This window comes from Limanda limanda, chromosome 16 (genome assembly GCF_963576545.1).
Source record: "Limanda limanda chromosome 16, fLimLim1.1, whole genome shotgun sequence".
NCBI lineage: Eukaryota > Metazoa > Chordata > Actinopteri > Pleuronectiformes > Pleuronectidae > Limanda > Limanda limanda.
The window spans coordinates 15,687,904-15,702,354 of NC_083651.1; the positions used below are offsets into that span (position 1 = coordinate 15,687,904).

At 39.8% G+C, this 14,451-nt stretch overlaps 1 protein-coding gene across 1 annotated transcript; it reads left to right on the forward strand.

Annotated features, from left to right (window-relative positions):
• Window positions 1-13,864, forward strand: stk24a (serine/threonine kinase 24a (STE20 homolog, yeast)). Its single transcript, XM_061088156.1, has 11 exons — window positions 1-502; window positions 2,971-3,201; window positions 6,920-6,976; window positions 7,113-7,221; window positions 8,016-8,173; window positions 9,114-9,299; window positions 9,397-9,542; window positions 9,667-9,799; window positions 9,925-9,993; window positions 10,171-10,307; window positions 11,069-13,864. The coding sequence occupies exons 1-11, from the start codon at window positions 461-463 to the stop codon at window positions 11,100-11,102; spliced, it is 1,302 nt and encodes a 433-aa protein (XP_060944139.1). The 5' UTR covers window positions 1-460; the 3' UTR covers window positions 11,103-13,864.
• The last annotated feature ends 587 nt before the right edge of the window (window positions 13,865-14,451 follow it).

Genomic DNA, 14,451 nt, shown 5'->3' on the forward strand with positions numbered 1-14,451 from the left:
CCAAGATGGCGGCGGACGACGGAGAAAAGTAAGAAGATAATAGAACAACAAGCGATATAAACCACACAACAGTGCGCATTCGTCTTCCGCGTGGAACTACTTCAGACCAGACCTCCAGCCCAGCGTCGGGAAACCGGGGACCCCCCGCCGAGAGAGGCCGCAGCGGGAGATAAAACCCTTCAGCTAACTGTTTGCTAACTAGCTGCTAAAGTAGCTAGCACCGCTACGGCTAGCTAACTGCGGAAGGCGAGTGGGGAGAGGGCAGGCAGCTCAAAGTGCGAGCTGACAAGTCGAGCTTATCTTTTTTAGAAGCTGCCGACATCTGCGTTCGAGACAGTCACCAGCTTGTAACACGGACCGGGTCCTGCGAAGCGGCGGCCCGCGGGGGAATCATCGTTTAACAGCTGATAAGACAAACTGAAGAGCCGAGGAAAGGCGTCATCTTTGCCGACCTGACGCCATGGCTCACTCTCCTATTCAGATTGGACTAACGGGGATTCAGGTAAATACATGTTATCACTCGAAAAGCCAACTTTCAGAGGCGAGTTGCTTTACTTTAGAGCCACAACACTTGTTAACTTGAATGTGTCGTCTCGCCTGTAGCTCGGAACCTGAAGGATCAGCCTGTTAATAACTTTATCTTGACCTCACAAGGGCCACTGCGTCGCTACCAACCTTTGCTTCGCAGTGATAAAGGCTCTTATTTGTCAAAGTCCAGAATGACTGCGATCTAAGCTTTCAATAAACTCTGCTGTCATCTTATTGTGTCTGTCTGTTGTGGAATATAATGCCTCTAAATGACAGACGGCCTGTGTAACCACTATGCCCTTTTTCTGACTGAGACTGATCATAATTCATAGACATCCATGCAGCCATTATAGACACAAAATGCACGTCACAGTTTGCTCACAATCATTCACAAGTTGCCGTGTTATGTGTCAAACAGTGACCAACTCAGAGATACTCACTGTAATGCGCTGTCAAATAGGAAGAAGCTGCCAGTTCTCACATGTGACAAGATGGAAACATGTCTCATATTTCTCGTTTTTGCTAAAATTGGCTCGGCAGTCACTTAGCCAAGCAAATAAAATGGCAAATATGTTGTCAATCGTTCAATTATATATTTGATGGGTCACTATAAAATGTCAGAAAATCCAGAAGAGTTCAAATCCTTGTAAGAATTTTCGGATCAGTCTTTAAGGTGTTCATTTTGTGAGCAACCGGAAAAAATATTCAAAATATTTTAAATTCAAATTGAGAAAGGCAGTCAGTCTTTAGATATTGAAAGCTTAGACCAGAGATAATGAGGTTACTAATTGTTTTAGCACTTTCATCAAAATCTTTCTTCCAACAACAATATCAATGACTTCAGCTATGTTGACACATTTTTTGTCATATTTCATTATCAGTGAAGTGCATTTTTCTTGAACTATGAATTAGTATTTTCACAGTCAAATACAGGCTTAGAGGGAAAGCAGCATATCTGAAACCACAGGTTACTCTGCAGAGCGGCGTAAGCAGATGGAGACCTGGCAGCAAGCCTTCAGTTTTCAGGGTTGTGGTGTGTGGTTGACACTAGACTACACAGTTGTGTGCTGCAGATGGGAGAGCATCAAACACATGCTTTTAGAGCGAGGTTCAGGCAGCTTTAGTTTGTTGCTGTAAACCTGCTGACTGTGGCTATGGCAAGTACATTCCCATCTTGTGTAGTCTGTGGTCACAGTGCCCTTGTTGATTTTCCCATTGTTTTTACAGAGGTCGGCCTCGACATTTTAATTTTCACCTGGATGACTGACCACACCAGTGTTATGATAGTAATTTGGCCGTGTTGTTTCTACTCTGCTTTATTCTGCACTGCTCTGCCTCTTTGTCTTTGATGTAAATTCCCTTTGCTGTCCGATTATTCTGCAGCCCCCTCTTTGCGAGTTTTTCAAAGTGCAGCTGCTCATCTCTCCCCTTCCATATTGGCTTGACCACACCATGCATTAGCTCTTTTACAGGAAACGATTCTCTGAGGGGACTCTAAAGCAATGTGCAGCCTGAGCCAACAGATCATCCTCTAATGGCAGGGTTACCTGGTAACTTAGGCATCAAGCTAAATTCCCTCAATTCTTTCTTATTAAATATAATGCAAAAAAGCAATTGTTGCATTTCAAATTTTTGGGGAAATGGTGTATAAAAAGGCTACTTTTTCAAGATAGACTCATTTTTGCCCAACGTTTATCATAACATTTATGGCACTGCAAACACTACTCAGACAGTTTAGGCTAATGACTCACAAAGGGAAATTGAAGTGGCCAACTAGAAGACCATTATTCCCTCCTTGGTGTTCCACAGGGAAATAAGCCATTTAGTTCAGTCAATAAGTCAGGGTGTAGTGCTTCAGATTCTGTTTGGCCTTTTATGGGAGAGGTCATCAAGCCTTATTTATGTCTGTGTTTTGCTGTCTAATGATTTAAGTGTTACTCTAACTCTCAAAATTGGTCTGAGATAAACTGCAAAGTACAGAAGTTGTAATGTACAAGTCAGGAGAATGTTGCTGACAGGGTTTTGCAACACAACCATGCTACATTTTTGGCAAAACATTATATACGTGTGCTGATGTATTAACCCACTATCTGTGTTTGCATTGACTTTTTATATTATGGAGGCAAAGTAAGCAGCTGCCAGACTATGAGGTTTATTAACCTTATCAAAAACTGCTATGGTGAGTGTAGCTAAGATAATTAAAATTAATTGGGAACTATTCTGATAAAAGCTTAATTGTTTTGATAATTTTTATAAGCAAAAATGCTAAACATTCTCTGGGTCCAGCATCACCAATATAAGAATATAATGCTGCTTCTCCTTGTCATGTAATTGAGTACTGTATATTACAATTCTAGACTGTTGGTTGGACAAACCAAGCAAACAGGATGTGTTCTGCATTATTTAAAAAGCACTAAAATGCCTTATCTCCCTGTCACACAGAATTTCAAAGCCAACCCGGAGGAGCTGTTTACCAAGCTGGAGAGAATAGGAAAAGGCTCTTTTGGAGAAGTTTTTAAAGGCATAGACAATCGGACTCAGAAAGTTATAGCTATTAAAATTATTGATCTGGAAGAAGCAGAGGACGACATAGAGGACATTCAACAGGAAATCACTGTTCTCAGCCAGTGTGACAGTCCATTTATCACCAAGTATTTTGGATCTTATCTCAAGGTAAGCTTTAACCTTCAGGAGAACATCATTTTGTGAAATTGACATAATGCTTTAATTTGCTGACATATACCTGTTGAAATGTTTTGCTCTGTACTCGAGGAGATTGGATTTGCAATGACTATGAGGTCCATGTGCTGACTTTCAGCTTAAATATCAGGTATCACATGCATAAAGGGTTTTTACTGGCGCCCCCAAGCCCAGGGCAGACACCCAGGGAGCCGTGCACAGCTCCACTAAGTCCGCTTACAGCATTCATTTTGGGTCTTTTCATTAATTTGGACTGTTGAAAAGTTGAACTTTTAATAGTTTTTACGAGCTCTGTCAGTAATTCACTGCTCCTCTCTGTGTCCTAGGGCTGCAACTAACGACTATTCTGATTCGATTAGTCACCGATTATTGAAACGACTAATCGGATTATGAATGACACAAATTCTCAATTGCTCTTATTTAGCAAACAGCTTTTAAATTTAGCTTGAGGTTGGTCGAGGCATGTGATGACTGAAAATAAAGGCACAAAAGATTGTTACTTCATTCCAAAAAAATGTCTTTAAATAAACCTTGTTGCATATTAGGGTACTGCTGACACAAAAGCAACGAAAAATCAAGTTTTTGTCCATTTAAAAGCAAGGACAGGCAAAGTGCTAATAAAACAAATAAATAAAAAATCAAGTATTAATTTTTCCTGTTAACAAAAATGACAGGGAAAGAAACAGCAATAAAAACATCAACAAACGAAACTACAGTCTTCTTCTGACTAAATAATTGTGATTAAAAAAAGACGTTTGTCAGGCAATCGTCTCCGTTACGATGTCACAAGTGACTCCTCCTCACATGCACGTGTCCTGCTTCCATGGAGAACAGGTCCGCCGCACAGATACTGCAGGTCGTTTTTTTCGGGCTGTTACGGGTGAAGTTCTCCCGAACTTTTTACTTTCTGGTGCGCGATGCTGCTGCAGCGGAGGCCGGCATTGCTCCGTGTTTTGACGCTATTGCACATGGGCGACTTTCAGAGATAGGAAGGGAGCGAGATGGCTCACTCCTCAGCTGCTTTCATCAGCACCTCCGGTAAAACGACGTTTAGTTCAACTGCACGGCACGAAAAACACGTGCTATGACGTAACCAACGAATCATCGACTAGTAAATTCGTCGGCGACTATTCTTGTCATCGATTTTTGTCGATGACGTCGACTAATCGTTGCACCCCTACTGTGTCCAAATCAAGCCAAACCGCCCGATGCAGGAAAACCCCTGGCATATAGAGAGAACAATGAATGAATTCCAGCTCTTTATTGCATAGAAAAGTGCAGCATGGCCTACAATTGTACAGGCCCTGCAATATTCATCTGCTGTGAATGCAAACTACCTTAACAACCCTTAGAGCCTAACAGCTGCTCTGTACACAACTCAAGTCAGCATAGGACAAAAAAAGAAAATGTAAATGTCTCAGGTCAGTGTCTGTGAGAAATGTATTAACAGCATCACTCTGTGGTAAAACATGTTTTCTAATTACAGTAGATTTTCACTTCACATGGTGCTAAAAAAGCCTCTCACATAATTTACTGTGGTACTTGGCAGCAGTAAGGAGACGTGGTGGTCCATTAGTTGCTGCTGGCTGAAACAGAGAATTAGGTTTATTTGTGTGTACTTAAGTTGGCATTTGTTTTGTGTGTTATGTATATGTTTATTAAACAGACATTAGTACATGATGGTAGCCATTTGATCCATAGGAGATTTCTGTGGGGGTTTAGATCAGATTTGTCTTGCCTGGTTAGTAGTAGTGGTGGCAACCATTGATCATGTTAATGGAAGTTTCATTTATTCCCCAAAGAAACTCTTAACAACAAAGTGCATGCTGGCCCTCTAAAACAACAACAAGTTGGTTACTTTAGTTTGACCTGCTGATTTTCCTCAGCTTACTCTCTACTAAAGCAGTTGGAGCAGCAGTGGTTGGTAACACTGCTCATGGAGGCAATTAAGATGCTTTAAAAGTTTTAGTGCCTGAGTCTTGCAATTTGTGTCCAAAGTCGTGTTCTCAGCCACATCTCAACACATACACAATACAAATATTTTAACATCAATCTAGACTTGTATTTCTAATGTCCACTATAAAGTTCATATATCTGTTTTTGTGTTTAAGGCTAAAAAAGTGGTAGCCAACAACATATTCCTCACTGAATCCACAGCAGCTTGAAATTCCTTCTCCCAGAAGCAGTTATTCCCAAACACAGATCATTAATTGTCCCTGAAAAGATACAAGACATGTTAGAGATTTACAAATTTCAGAAACTGATATGTATTACATATATAAAAATAGGCTGGGATTCCTAAGATGGTCTTATCATCCCGAATTACAATTCCATCTAATTTAGCCATGATATTTTATAGTTTAACCTAAACTTTATTATATATAAATAAATAAAAAGAAAACCAAATACAACCAAATAAGACATTTGAATTATGAAAACAAACACATTTCTGAATGTAACATTAAAACAATCTTTTCTGCATGGTTTATTCTGTAAAATTGAAGTTTTTTTATATCAAGAAACAAAAATAGATACCGGTATATCTGTGGAAGGCTCAAAAAGATGTCACTGCTCCTGTCAGTGTGGGCAGCAGCAGCCGAGAGAGTCTGAGTAAGTTTGACATCCTAAGTCGACAGAGTGCACCTGGAAATCACAGCACATAAACTCAGATGTCGTATCCATGGATGTATAGTTGCAGTCATGGTGTTAGACAAGACTCCTGAGCACAACTGGATCAGAGAGCTGAGATGCATCTGGTGTTTCAGAAACATGCAGGATCTAGTACAGAGAGAGGATGTACTCTCAGTTTTAAAAACCTTTTTCATAATGTATAATCATAAACTACTGAGGATTTTACCTCAGTGCTCTGCCCACTGAAGTTAAGGCTTTGAAAAAAGTATTTGCTAATATATCTGGATTGTTCATTTTCTGCATAGAGATTGAGACGAAAGATTGTTTGTACATCTGGTTTCCTGTTATAGTTTCCTTTTGTCATGAGGTTGAATTTTAACCTACCTGCTTTGCCTGTTCAGTGTAAATGCATGTGACAGATTAATGAGGAGTAGACTCAGCTGCTGGAAAAGATTACACCAGACTGTTCTAATGAGATATTTAATTATTAATAATGGGAGTGTTGGTCGATAAACGGATAACGACGTCAATCAATCAAACTTTATTTTATACAGCACCTTTCATACAGTGCAGTACAAGGTGCTTCAATGACTGATGAGTCAAAAAGAAGACTAATGTTGGTCAATTGTCAACCGTTTCTCTTACAGGCAGAACACGTTGGAGTATTCATTGCCAATTTAGTCATGTACAGAACAAGTGCTCTGCTATGTTACTGCATACATAATTTAGCAAATTGCCATATAGCATATGTTGAATGTCATTATGCCTAGTTGCTATCATATTCACATACATGCATTTTTCTAATGCATGACCAAAAATGTAATATTTGTCATATTTCCTTTATGTTAGCGGTGAAGTTTATATGACCACAAAACAAGGCTAGTGCAACCTTAAGCTACTCCAAAACTGTGCAAATGAATGACACACGGGAATTTGGCCTTAATTTATTCTAATATAGTTTTGTGATAGTGAAAATGGTGAATATAAAATTTCAATCTGTCGTAATTTCAGCTGAAGCTATGAAGACAATCTAGTTACTAATATCTGTTTTACTTTTCAGGGTACAAAATTATGGATTATTATGGAATACTTGGGTGGAGGATCAGCACTTGATTTGGTAAGTCGATCTCAAAATGACCAATTTGATTTGTTTCATTTTTTGACAATTATTACAGTGTAATTACAAATACAATGTCACATTTGTGCCATCTTTTGGAGTTAAGCCCACATTTACCTGTTGTCATATCTTCTAGCTGGAACCAGGTGCCCTGGATGAGACGCAGATTGCCACGATCCTGAGAGAAATCCTCAAGGGTCTTGAGTATCTTCACTCTGAAAAGAAAATCCACAGAGATATCAAAGGTAACCTTGTCTAAGCCACAAGCTGGTACAACTTTTTGTGCTCTGGCATCTTAGGTTGTTTTTTTCTAAATTTTTGAGAATGTCTGATAATTAATAAACCTGGTTTCAGTGCATTATTTTTCATCAGATCCAAACAGAAATTTGAATAACGTTTTCCTACAATTCACTTTTAAATTTATATTGTGTGTAAATTCAGCAGTCTGGCTTGCATGTGTCTTTTGGTAGGATCAGATAAAGATGTATTACAGTGATAGGTAATGGAGACATTTGATTCGTTGACAGTTTACATTTACAGCACTGAAGCAAACATGTTGCTGTGTTAAAAGTTGTGTCGATAGAAGTTTAGTTTATACAGCTTTTTTTGTGCAATGCATCATCAGCTCTGTTTAGACTTGTGTGAAAGCATTTGAGATCCGACCATTCAGACCACATCAGAAGGTGGTCTGGGATGCATGTTGCTTCACATTTTTAGCTTTGTGAACACAAATGCGTCCTGGGCTTCATTGATGGAGCACCCTCTTAACTGTCATCATCTAGCCCACTACAGTTCTCTTCTCTATTTTCAATGTCCTCTTTGTGTTGCAAATAAAAACACTAGGCAACATGGTTAACACTTTAGTTTGCCAGATAATAAAGTTTACAACATTGATCTTCCATTCTAGCAACAAGGTTACTGCCAGATGTTAGGAACTATTATTATATTACCAAAGTGGTTGGTGCTTTGTCTTTTTAAAGTTCTGAATGTTCATATATGCACTAAAATCATGTCATCTTCTGGTGTGTCTTGATTTCAGCTGCCAACGTCTTGCTGTCAGAACAAGGCGAAGTGAAGCTGGCAGACTTCGGAGTCGCCGGCCAGTTGACAGACACACAGATAAAGAGGAACACATTTGTCGGAACACCTTTTTGGATGGCACCTGAAGTTATAAAGCAATCTGCCTACGATTCAAAGGTTCAAAATTCTCCCAATGTTTCCTGTGATCACAGTCAAGTTCAGTGCTTTATTAATGATGTGGTCTGAACATGTTCAAATGTATGATGTCATCTGTGAGTAATGTTGTGTCAGTGAAGGTTATACACTTTATTGCTTAGGCTAAAGCTGTAAGGTGACTATGAAGCTGACAGCTGAGTATCTCTGTGGTCAGCTTGGTTTTCAAAGCTTCCTGCACATCAACTGAGTTGGACTGAACATAGGGGAGTAGTGGGAGCTTATCTACTTGGATAGGTGCCCTGTGAGCCAGCCTGGCTTTCGCAATTTGTTATGCTTGCAACATGTTTTATGCCCATTTAAGATCAGCATAGTGAGGTCTATCAAACAGGCTCCGGTGTACCAGTGTCAACAAGAAAGAAACCAGGAATCGTTTTATTTTGTAATCAAGAACTGTTAGACTGGTTGTTATCAGGAAAATGGTATTATTCACTATTCATACCAATCCCATAAAAGTATTTCAAACGTTAACACAGTGGAGAAACATTTGAGTACAGGATACTGCAAATCAGTTGAGATAATATGCTTATATTTTCTGTATGAATGAGGTTATGTTGACTGATGGTCATAGGAAAATACCCAGGTGATAGATCAACTGTTCTGACTCTTAGTATCAATATGAGATTTGAGAAATGTACTGGCTGTGTGGACCATTTTCAAGATGATTGGTCCTAAATGACTGAACATGTTTTTGGAATAGCCACAAAATGAGTCAGTGTGGCTCGTCAACACAACCACAATGTCACCATCTTCAGTTTGAGCTTCCTCAAACACACCAATGCAGCTAAAGTCAGCCCGTTTAAATGTCACTTGACACAGCATTATGTGGGTGTGTTTGTGAAAGAGTGTGTGAGATTCTGTTGCACTGATAAAAGCATTGTTTTTTTTTCTCTTTGTTTTATAGGCCGATATCTGGTCATTAGGAATAACAGCAATAGAGATGGCTAAAGGAGAGCCGCCCCACTCTGAGCTTCACCCTATGAAGGTTTTATTCCTCATCCCAAAGAACAATCCCCCGACACTGGAAGGAAGCTTCAGTAAACCACTGAAAGAATTTATCGAAGCCTGTTTAAATAAGGAGCCTAGTTTTGTAAGTTAAAAAGTCTCTTGTACACTCTGTTACACAATGCAAAGAAAACTCTTATTTTGATATTCACGGCCATGTCTGTGTCATGTGTTTTCTTCAGAGGCCAACTGCCAAAGAGCTGTTAAAGCACAAGTACATAGTAAGGCACGCCAAAAAAAACTCCTATCTGACAGAGCTGATCGACCGATACAAGAGGTGGAAATCGGAGCAGTCTCGAGATGAATCCAGCTCTGACGGATCTGATGAGTAAGTTGTCCGGACCGTCATTATCCAGCTCAGTGAATATCAGGACACAGCAAGTTTACAGCCTGAAGGAAAAACTAGCAGCTGCTTGCATTAATGAGATTCCTAAAATCATGTGTCACTATAGCGAGCCAGATGACCAAGCATCCGGAGGCAGCGACGCCAACAGTGAAAACTGGATTTTCAACACCATCACGGAGAAGGACCGGAAAAAGATTCTGAATGGGGCAGCACAGTTTTCTGAGCCAGAGATGACAGAGGTGAGATTCGACAACATTGTAGAGGAAGAATATAATTTATTTGTAGTGGAGCATCTCTACTTGGTTAGTTTCCTTTGTGTCGGAACCTCGCTCAGATTTCCCTTTTCACCCATCTTCCTCTGCAGGTGGAGGAGAGTCCAAAGAGGCCTTTGTCACAAAGCTTAGCATCAATATTTTCTCCATTGTTTTCTGAGGTAATGTTACTAACTATTCTTTGCTGCAAACAAAACTTTCAAAGTACATGTTAATAACTTATTTGCTGCTCTGCCAGTATTAAATCTATCCAATCGTTGTTGAAAAATACTCAACAGATGCAATATTTGAGTAGACCATCCCATTACAATGTGATCTAAAAGTTGTCATGGTTACAGCTGAAAGAAAAGAGTGAGACAAGTAATGGGAAGCCAGAGGTTGCAGAGGAGCTACGGAAGGCTATTTTCCTGGCAGAAGAAACACACCCTGGCATCTGTGACTCGCTGGTGGCTGAACTAGTGCAGAGACTTCAGAGGTAATTCAAGTTCATATCATTACATCACATTATACTGTTATTTCTCATGGATAAGTTAAAGAATGGTTTGAGATTGAAACAGGTTTTTAAGGTGAGGTTGTTAAGGTTTAATTCCCCATTTAAAGCCATATTTAACGGCATCAAGGGATGTCCATAGTCTATTGGTCCATCAGTCTGAGACTTTGTTCCACAGGAAAGGTCTCCTCAGAATTAAGTGGATGCATTGATTACCTGTCAAACCTTTGCACAGCCAAGGTTTGTGGCTCTGTGAGGAGCACAGTGGTAAACTTAATGCTAACTTCTGTATGCGAACATGCTCACGGTGCTGATGTTCAGCAAATGAGCCCTATTTAAAACAGAGGCTGATGGGAACGTCAGATTAAAAGTTTGTCCTGATTAAACTGCAAGTGTGTTGATGCAACAGCGAAGTGATCATAGTCCTGTTTGAATCAGATGTCGAATTCGAAATTGCATGCTAATGTGGTCTTTCAGTAGGAAGCTAATCTCGGGCAGATAGAAGTTTAGTCAGGTCGAGCCATATAGATTTGAGCCTCACCAGCAAAAGTTTTTAAATGGGAACTGTATAGGAGATGCACTTTCTTCCACCTTCAGTACAGGATCATATGTTTTGCCACATGGACAAAGGAATAGTGATAAGTCCATTATCCACCCAGCAGTGACTGGCTGTTACCATATATGTTTATTCTTGTTTTAACCTGTGGCCGTTTCAGTAATTAAATATTTTCTTTCTTTTTTGTCAGGTTTTCTGTGCCACATGCCGCTGCCGCTCAGTGAGAGGAGCTACATCCAGCTCCGCTCTGTTTCTCCACCCTGGTGGCCGCAGTCAGATCTTTTCCTCTGACCTCCACAGCCAGGATGAAGTCTCCCAGGAAGGTCTCCATCGCTCATTTGCTTGAAGCAAATCCTGGCCCTACTTAATGTCTGTTTTTAGGCTAGCGCACCACCAGTGGGTCCCATTCAAGACAGTCAGGGGCCAGCCTGTGAGCTGCCACCATGACTGCCAACTGCTGTAAGATGTCCCGTCTCAATACCTCCTTCGCGAAGGCTTTATTTTAAGGGTGGTGTTCCATATCTTTTCTGCAAGGACTTGGGTTTTTGGTGAGTTTTGTTTTTTTTCACAAAGGTTTACACTCTGGAGAAAGTTCCTTGCTTAATTAATCTTGTGCATGTGTGTGTGGCTGTGCGAGATATCCTGCAGTGAAGAGTGTGGAGTGGGCTGACGCGTTCTATTGAAAACTCAGGTATCCTGCTTTAAGTGGATTGGGTCCTCTGGGAGATGGAAAGAGCTCTAATAGGGTGGTTGTACAAACTTGTATATAAGCAAATTTCTACAGATTCATGAAAAAACAATGGAGCGTTTGTAATGGAACCACTGTGTACAAATGGCCAAATGCGACTGTAGATAATGGTTGTGAGGTAAATATTTTGAGAGACTAAAATGGCCATAATTGAGATTGCCTTGCCTTTGTACTTGTTCATTTGTGTATCGATCTTTGATTTCTAAGTACTCATCCAGTGAATGAAAGTGGCTGCCCTCTATCATGTTTAGATTTATTATATATTTCTTAATTCTCTTTAATTTTTTGGTTTCACACTCTGTCTGTGGCTGTAATGATGTATGAGAATGTAAGTGGCTGGATCATGTAAGTCCACACCAGTTCCTAACACTGGATGCTCTGTTTCCAGTCCTGATTCCACAAGGCCTTGAGTTGGTGTTGTTTTTTTTTGGACTTTGCCTCATTCCCATCTTTTTTGCTGTGCGTTTTTGATTGATCAGATAGACTGAGGTTTCGTCCATTCATTCCATTTACAGGGCGACGCCATCATGTGTTTCATCACTCATAAAGACTCTGTTGGTCTTCCTAGGAGCTGCAGTGGTACTATCTCCTCAGCGTACCTACATCTTTAATTGCACTTCAAGTATAAAATGCCTTTTACTATAAACAAAGTAGCCATACAAACAGTAGCAGGAGACTTAGAGTATTTTGCAGGTATGCACCAAACTACCTGGGACAAAAAGGTCCACCTGAAGTCCCACAGCTTGGACTCTGGAGTTGGTGATGCAGTGTAACATTTGCCTGGCTGTATCTTTCCATTTGGGACGTGTGAGAGTTTTTCCAGCTGTACAGTAGATGCATATAGACGCAGACTTCTCACACAGTAGACCACACTGCTCTCAGATGTACATATTAAAGCCAGGAGGTGCTCAGAGACCAGCGGCACTGCTACTACTTCTGACTCGTTAAAAATGAATGTGCATGACGGAGCCCGTTGGCCGGCCTGAGCAGTATGCGTTGTAGCATACTTCTACAGCACTGGAGTAATGTTGATTCCTGAACAGAGTTGACGCAGCCTTAGAGTATTTGTTGTGAATGGAATGAATAGGGTCAGCTTACAAATGTTAGAGCAAATGTTTTTGTTGTGATTAGCCCCCCCTCCCTTCCCTCTGGTATTAAAATGCACATGTGGCGATACTTAAAAAGATCAAAACTTCTCAGAAGAGAGATTCATCTTGTGGGATCATGGGTACAACAGTCCTGATGTTGTATATAATAATAATAATGATAAACGTATAATTGAATTTCCAATCACGTCAGCAAACCCTGAAGATTTTATGGCAGTGCTGTTGTAACCATTAACATGACTGACTTTCTGCTGGTGGCCTGGCAGCTGATTGGACAGAGTAAGACTCGCTCTTTCCTCCATTCCAGTATTATGCTAAGTTCAGATAACTGGCTGCTCTCTTTAGTTTGATATTTACTGTGAAGTCCGTCTCATCTCACTCTCAGCCCCCAAAAACGTGCGAATCAGCATTGATAGCAATTCTTCCTATGAATGTCCAAGTACATATACGTCTTTCTGTTCTGTCTGCTTATTATGGGATTACAGTTGAATGAGTGACGGTCAACAATAAAAAATAAAACAATATTTTTAAAAGTAAAAATAAAATCAAGAAAAGGTACCAGACTCGATTATTTTCATACCTGTTCTGTATTTCACTGTTAAATTACTCTTTTATTCAAACTTCTCATATGGAGTGAACCACGTTTGCCCTCCTCCCAAAACTGTGAGACAAAATCACCTTCATTTGCACCTTCTGAAATGTCTCTTATCTTCTATGTGTTGCACTTTGTACACCTCTTCTTTATAATGGTACTTAACAAGGCTTCAGTACGTCTCAGTAACACCTCCCCCTCCTCCTCCTCCTTGTTTGTCGTATGCCAGTTTGAAAGCAGTGTGATGGCGAGAAGTCATTTCTTCTTAGCACAAGTAGGCATATATTCTATTGAACTATTTTTATAACCCAAGAGAAGCAGTATTATGTAATAGAGGGAGTCAACGTTAGGTTCTGTGATGTGATCAAGTTTCACTAAACACTGGATAGCAATCACTTAAAAGGTACATTTCATTCTGTGTGACTCTGCTGACCGTTTATAATCCAGTATACGTGTTCATGCTAATCAGGCCAGTGCTGTTGGGTTTTATTGGAAGTTGTCAAATGGTTAAGGAAAATAAAAATTCAATACAAATTTGAACAGTTTTGCCTTTATTTGACCAAGTCCTACATCTTCACATGACCTTATTTAAAAAGTGTTTGCCTGTGATTCAGAGCAGGTTAAATGTTAATGTATGTTAATGTGGAAATATCACTCTCACTGATTCCTCTATATTACACTTTTAGTTATTAACTTGTAGCCTGTGGTGATGGTATGCTTTTGAAATGCACAAGTTAATCAAGGTTATTTAGTTTATTTATTATTACATATTTAGAGATATATTACCTAGTGAGTAAATGATTTAGTCTAATCCCAGTGACACTGCACAAAGTGAACACTGCAAACTCTTTTCGAATGTATGAGTTCTCGTCTCTTTGGATTTAAGGACAGATGTAACAGCTATCAGAAAAAACATGCAACCATCTTCAAGTACAACAAAGGAGCAGAAAACCAAACAGCTTCAAGTCGAGTAGAAAAACAGCAAGATTTTAACAGCTGTCAGTTCTTTCTATGATGTGCTAAATCAGTAGAATAACCAAAATAATTTCTGGATTATCATTTAGTGGACAGAATACAAATTGTAGTTCAGAGGGAACAATTGCTGAAAAGTATATTTTGTATTTAAC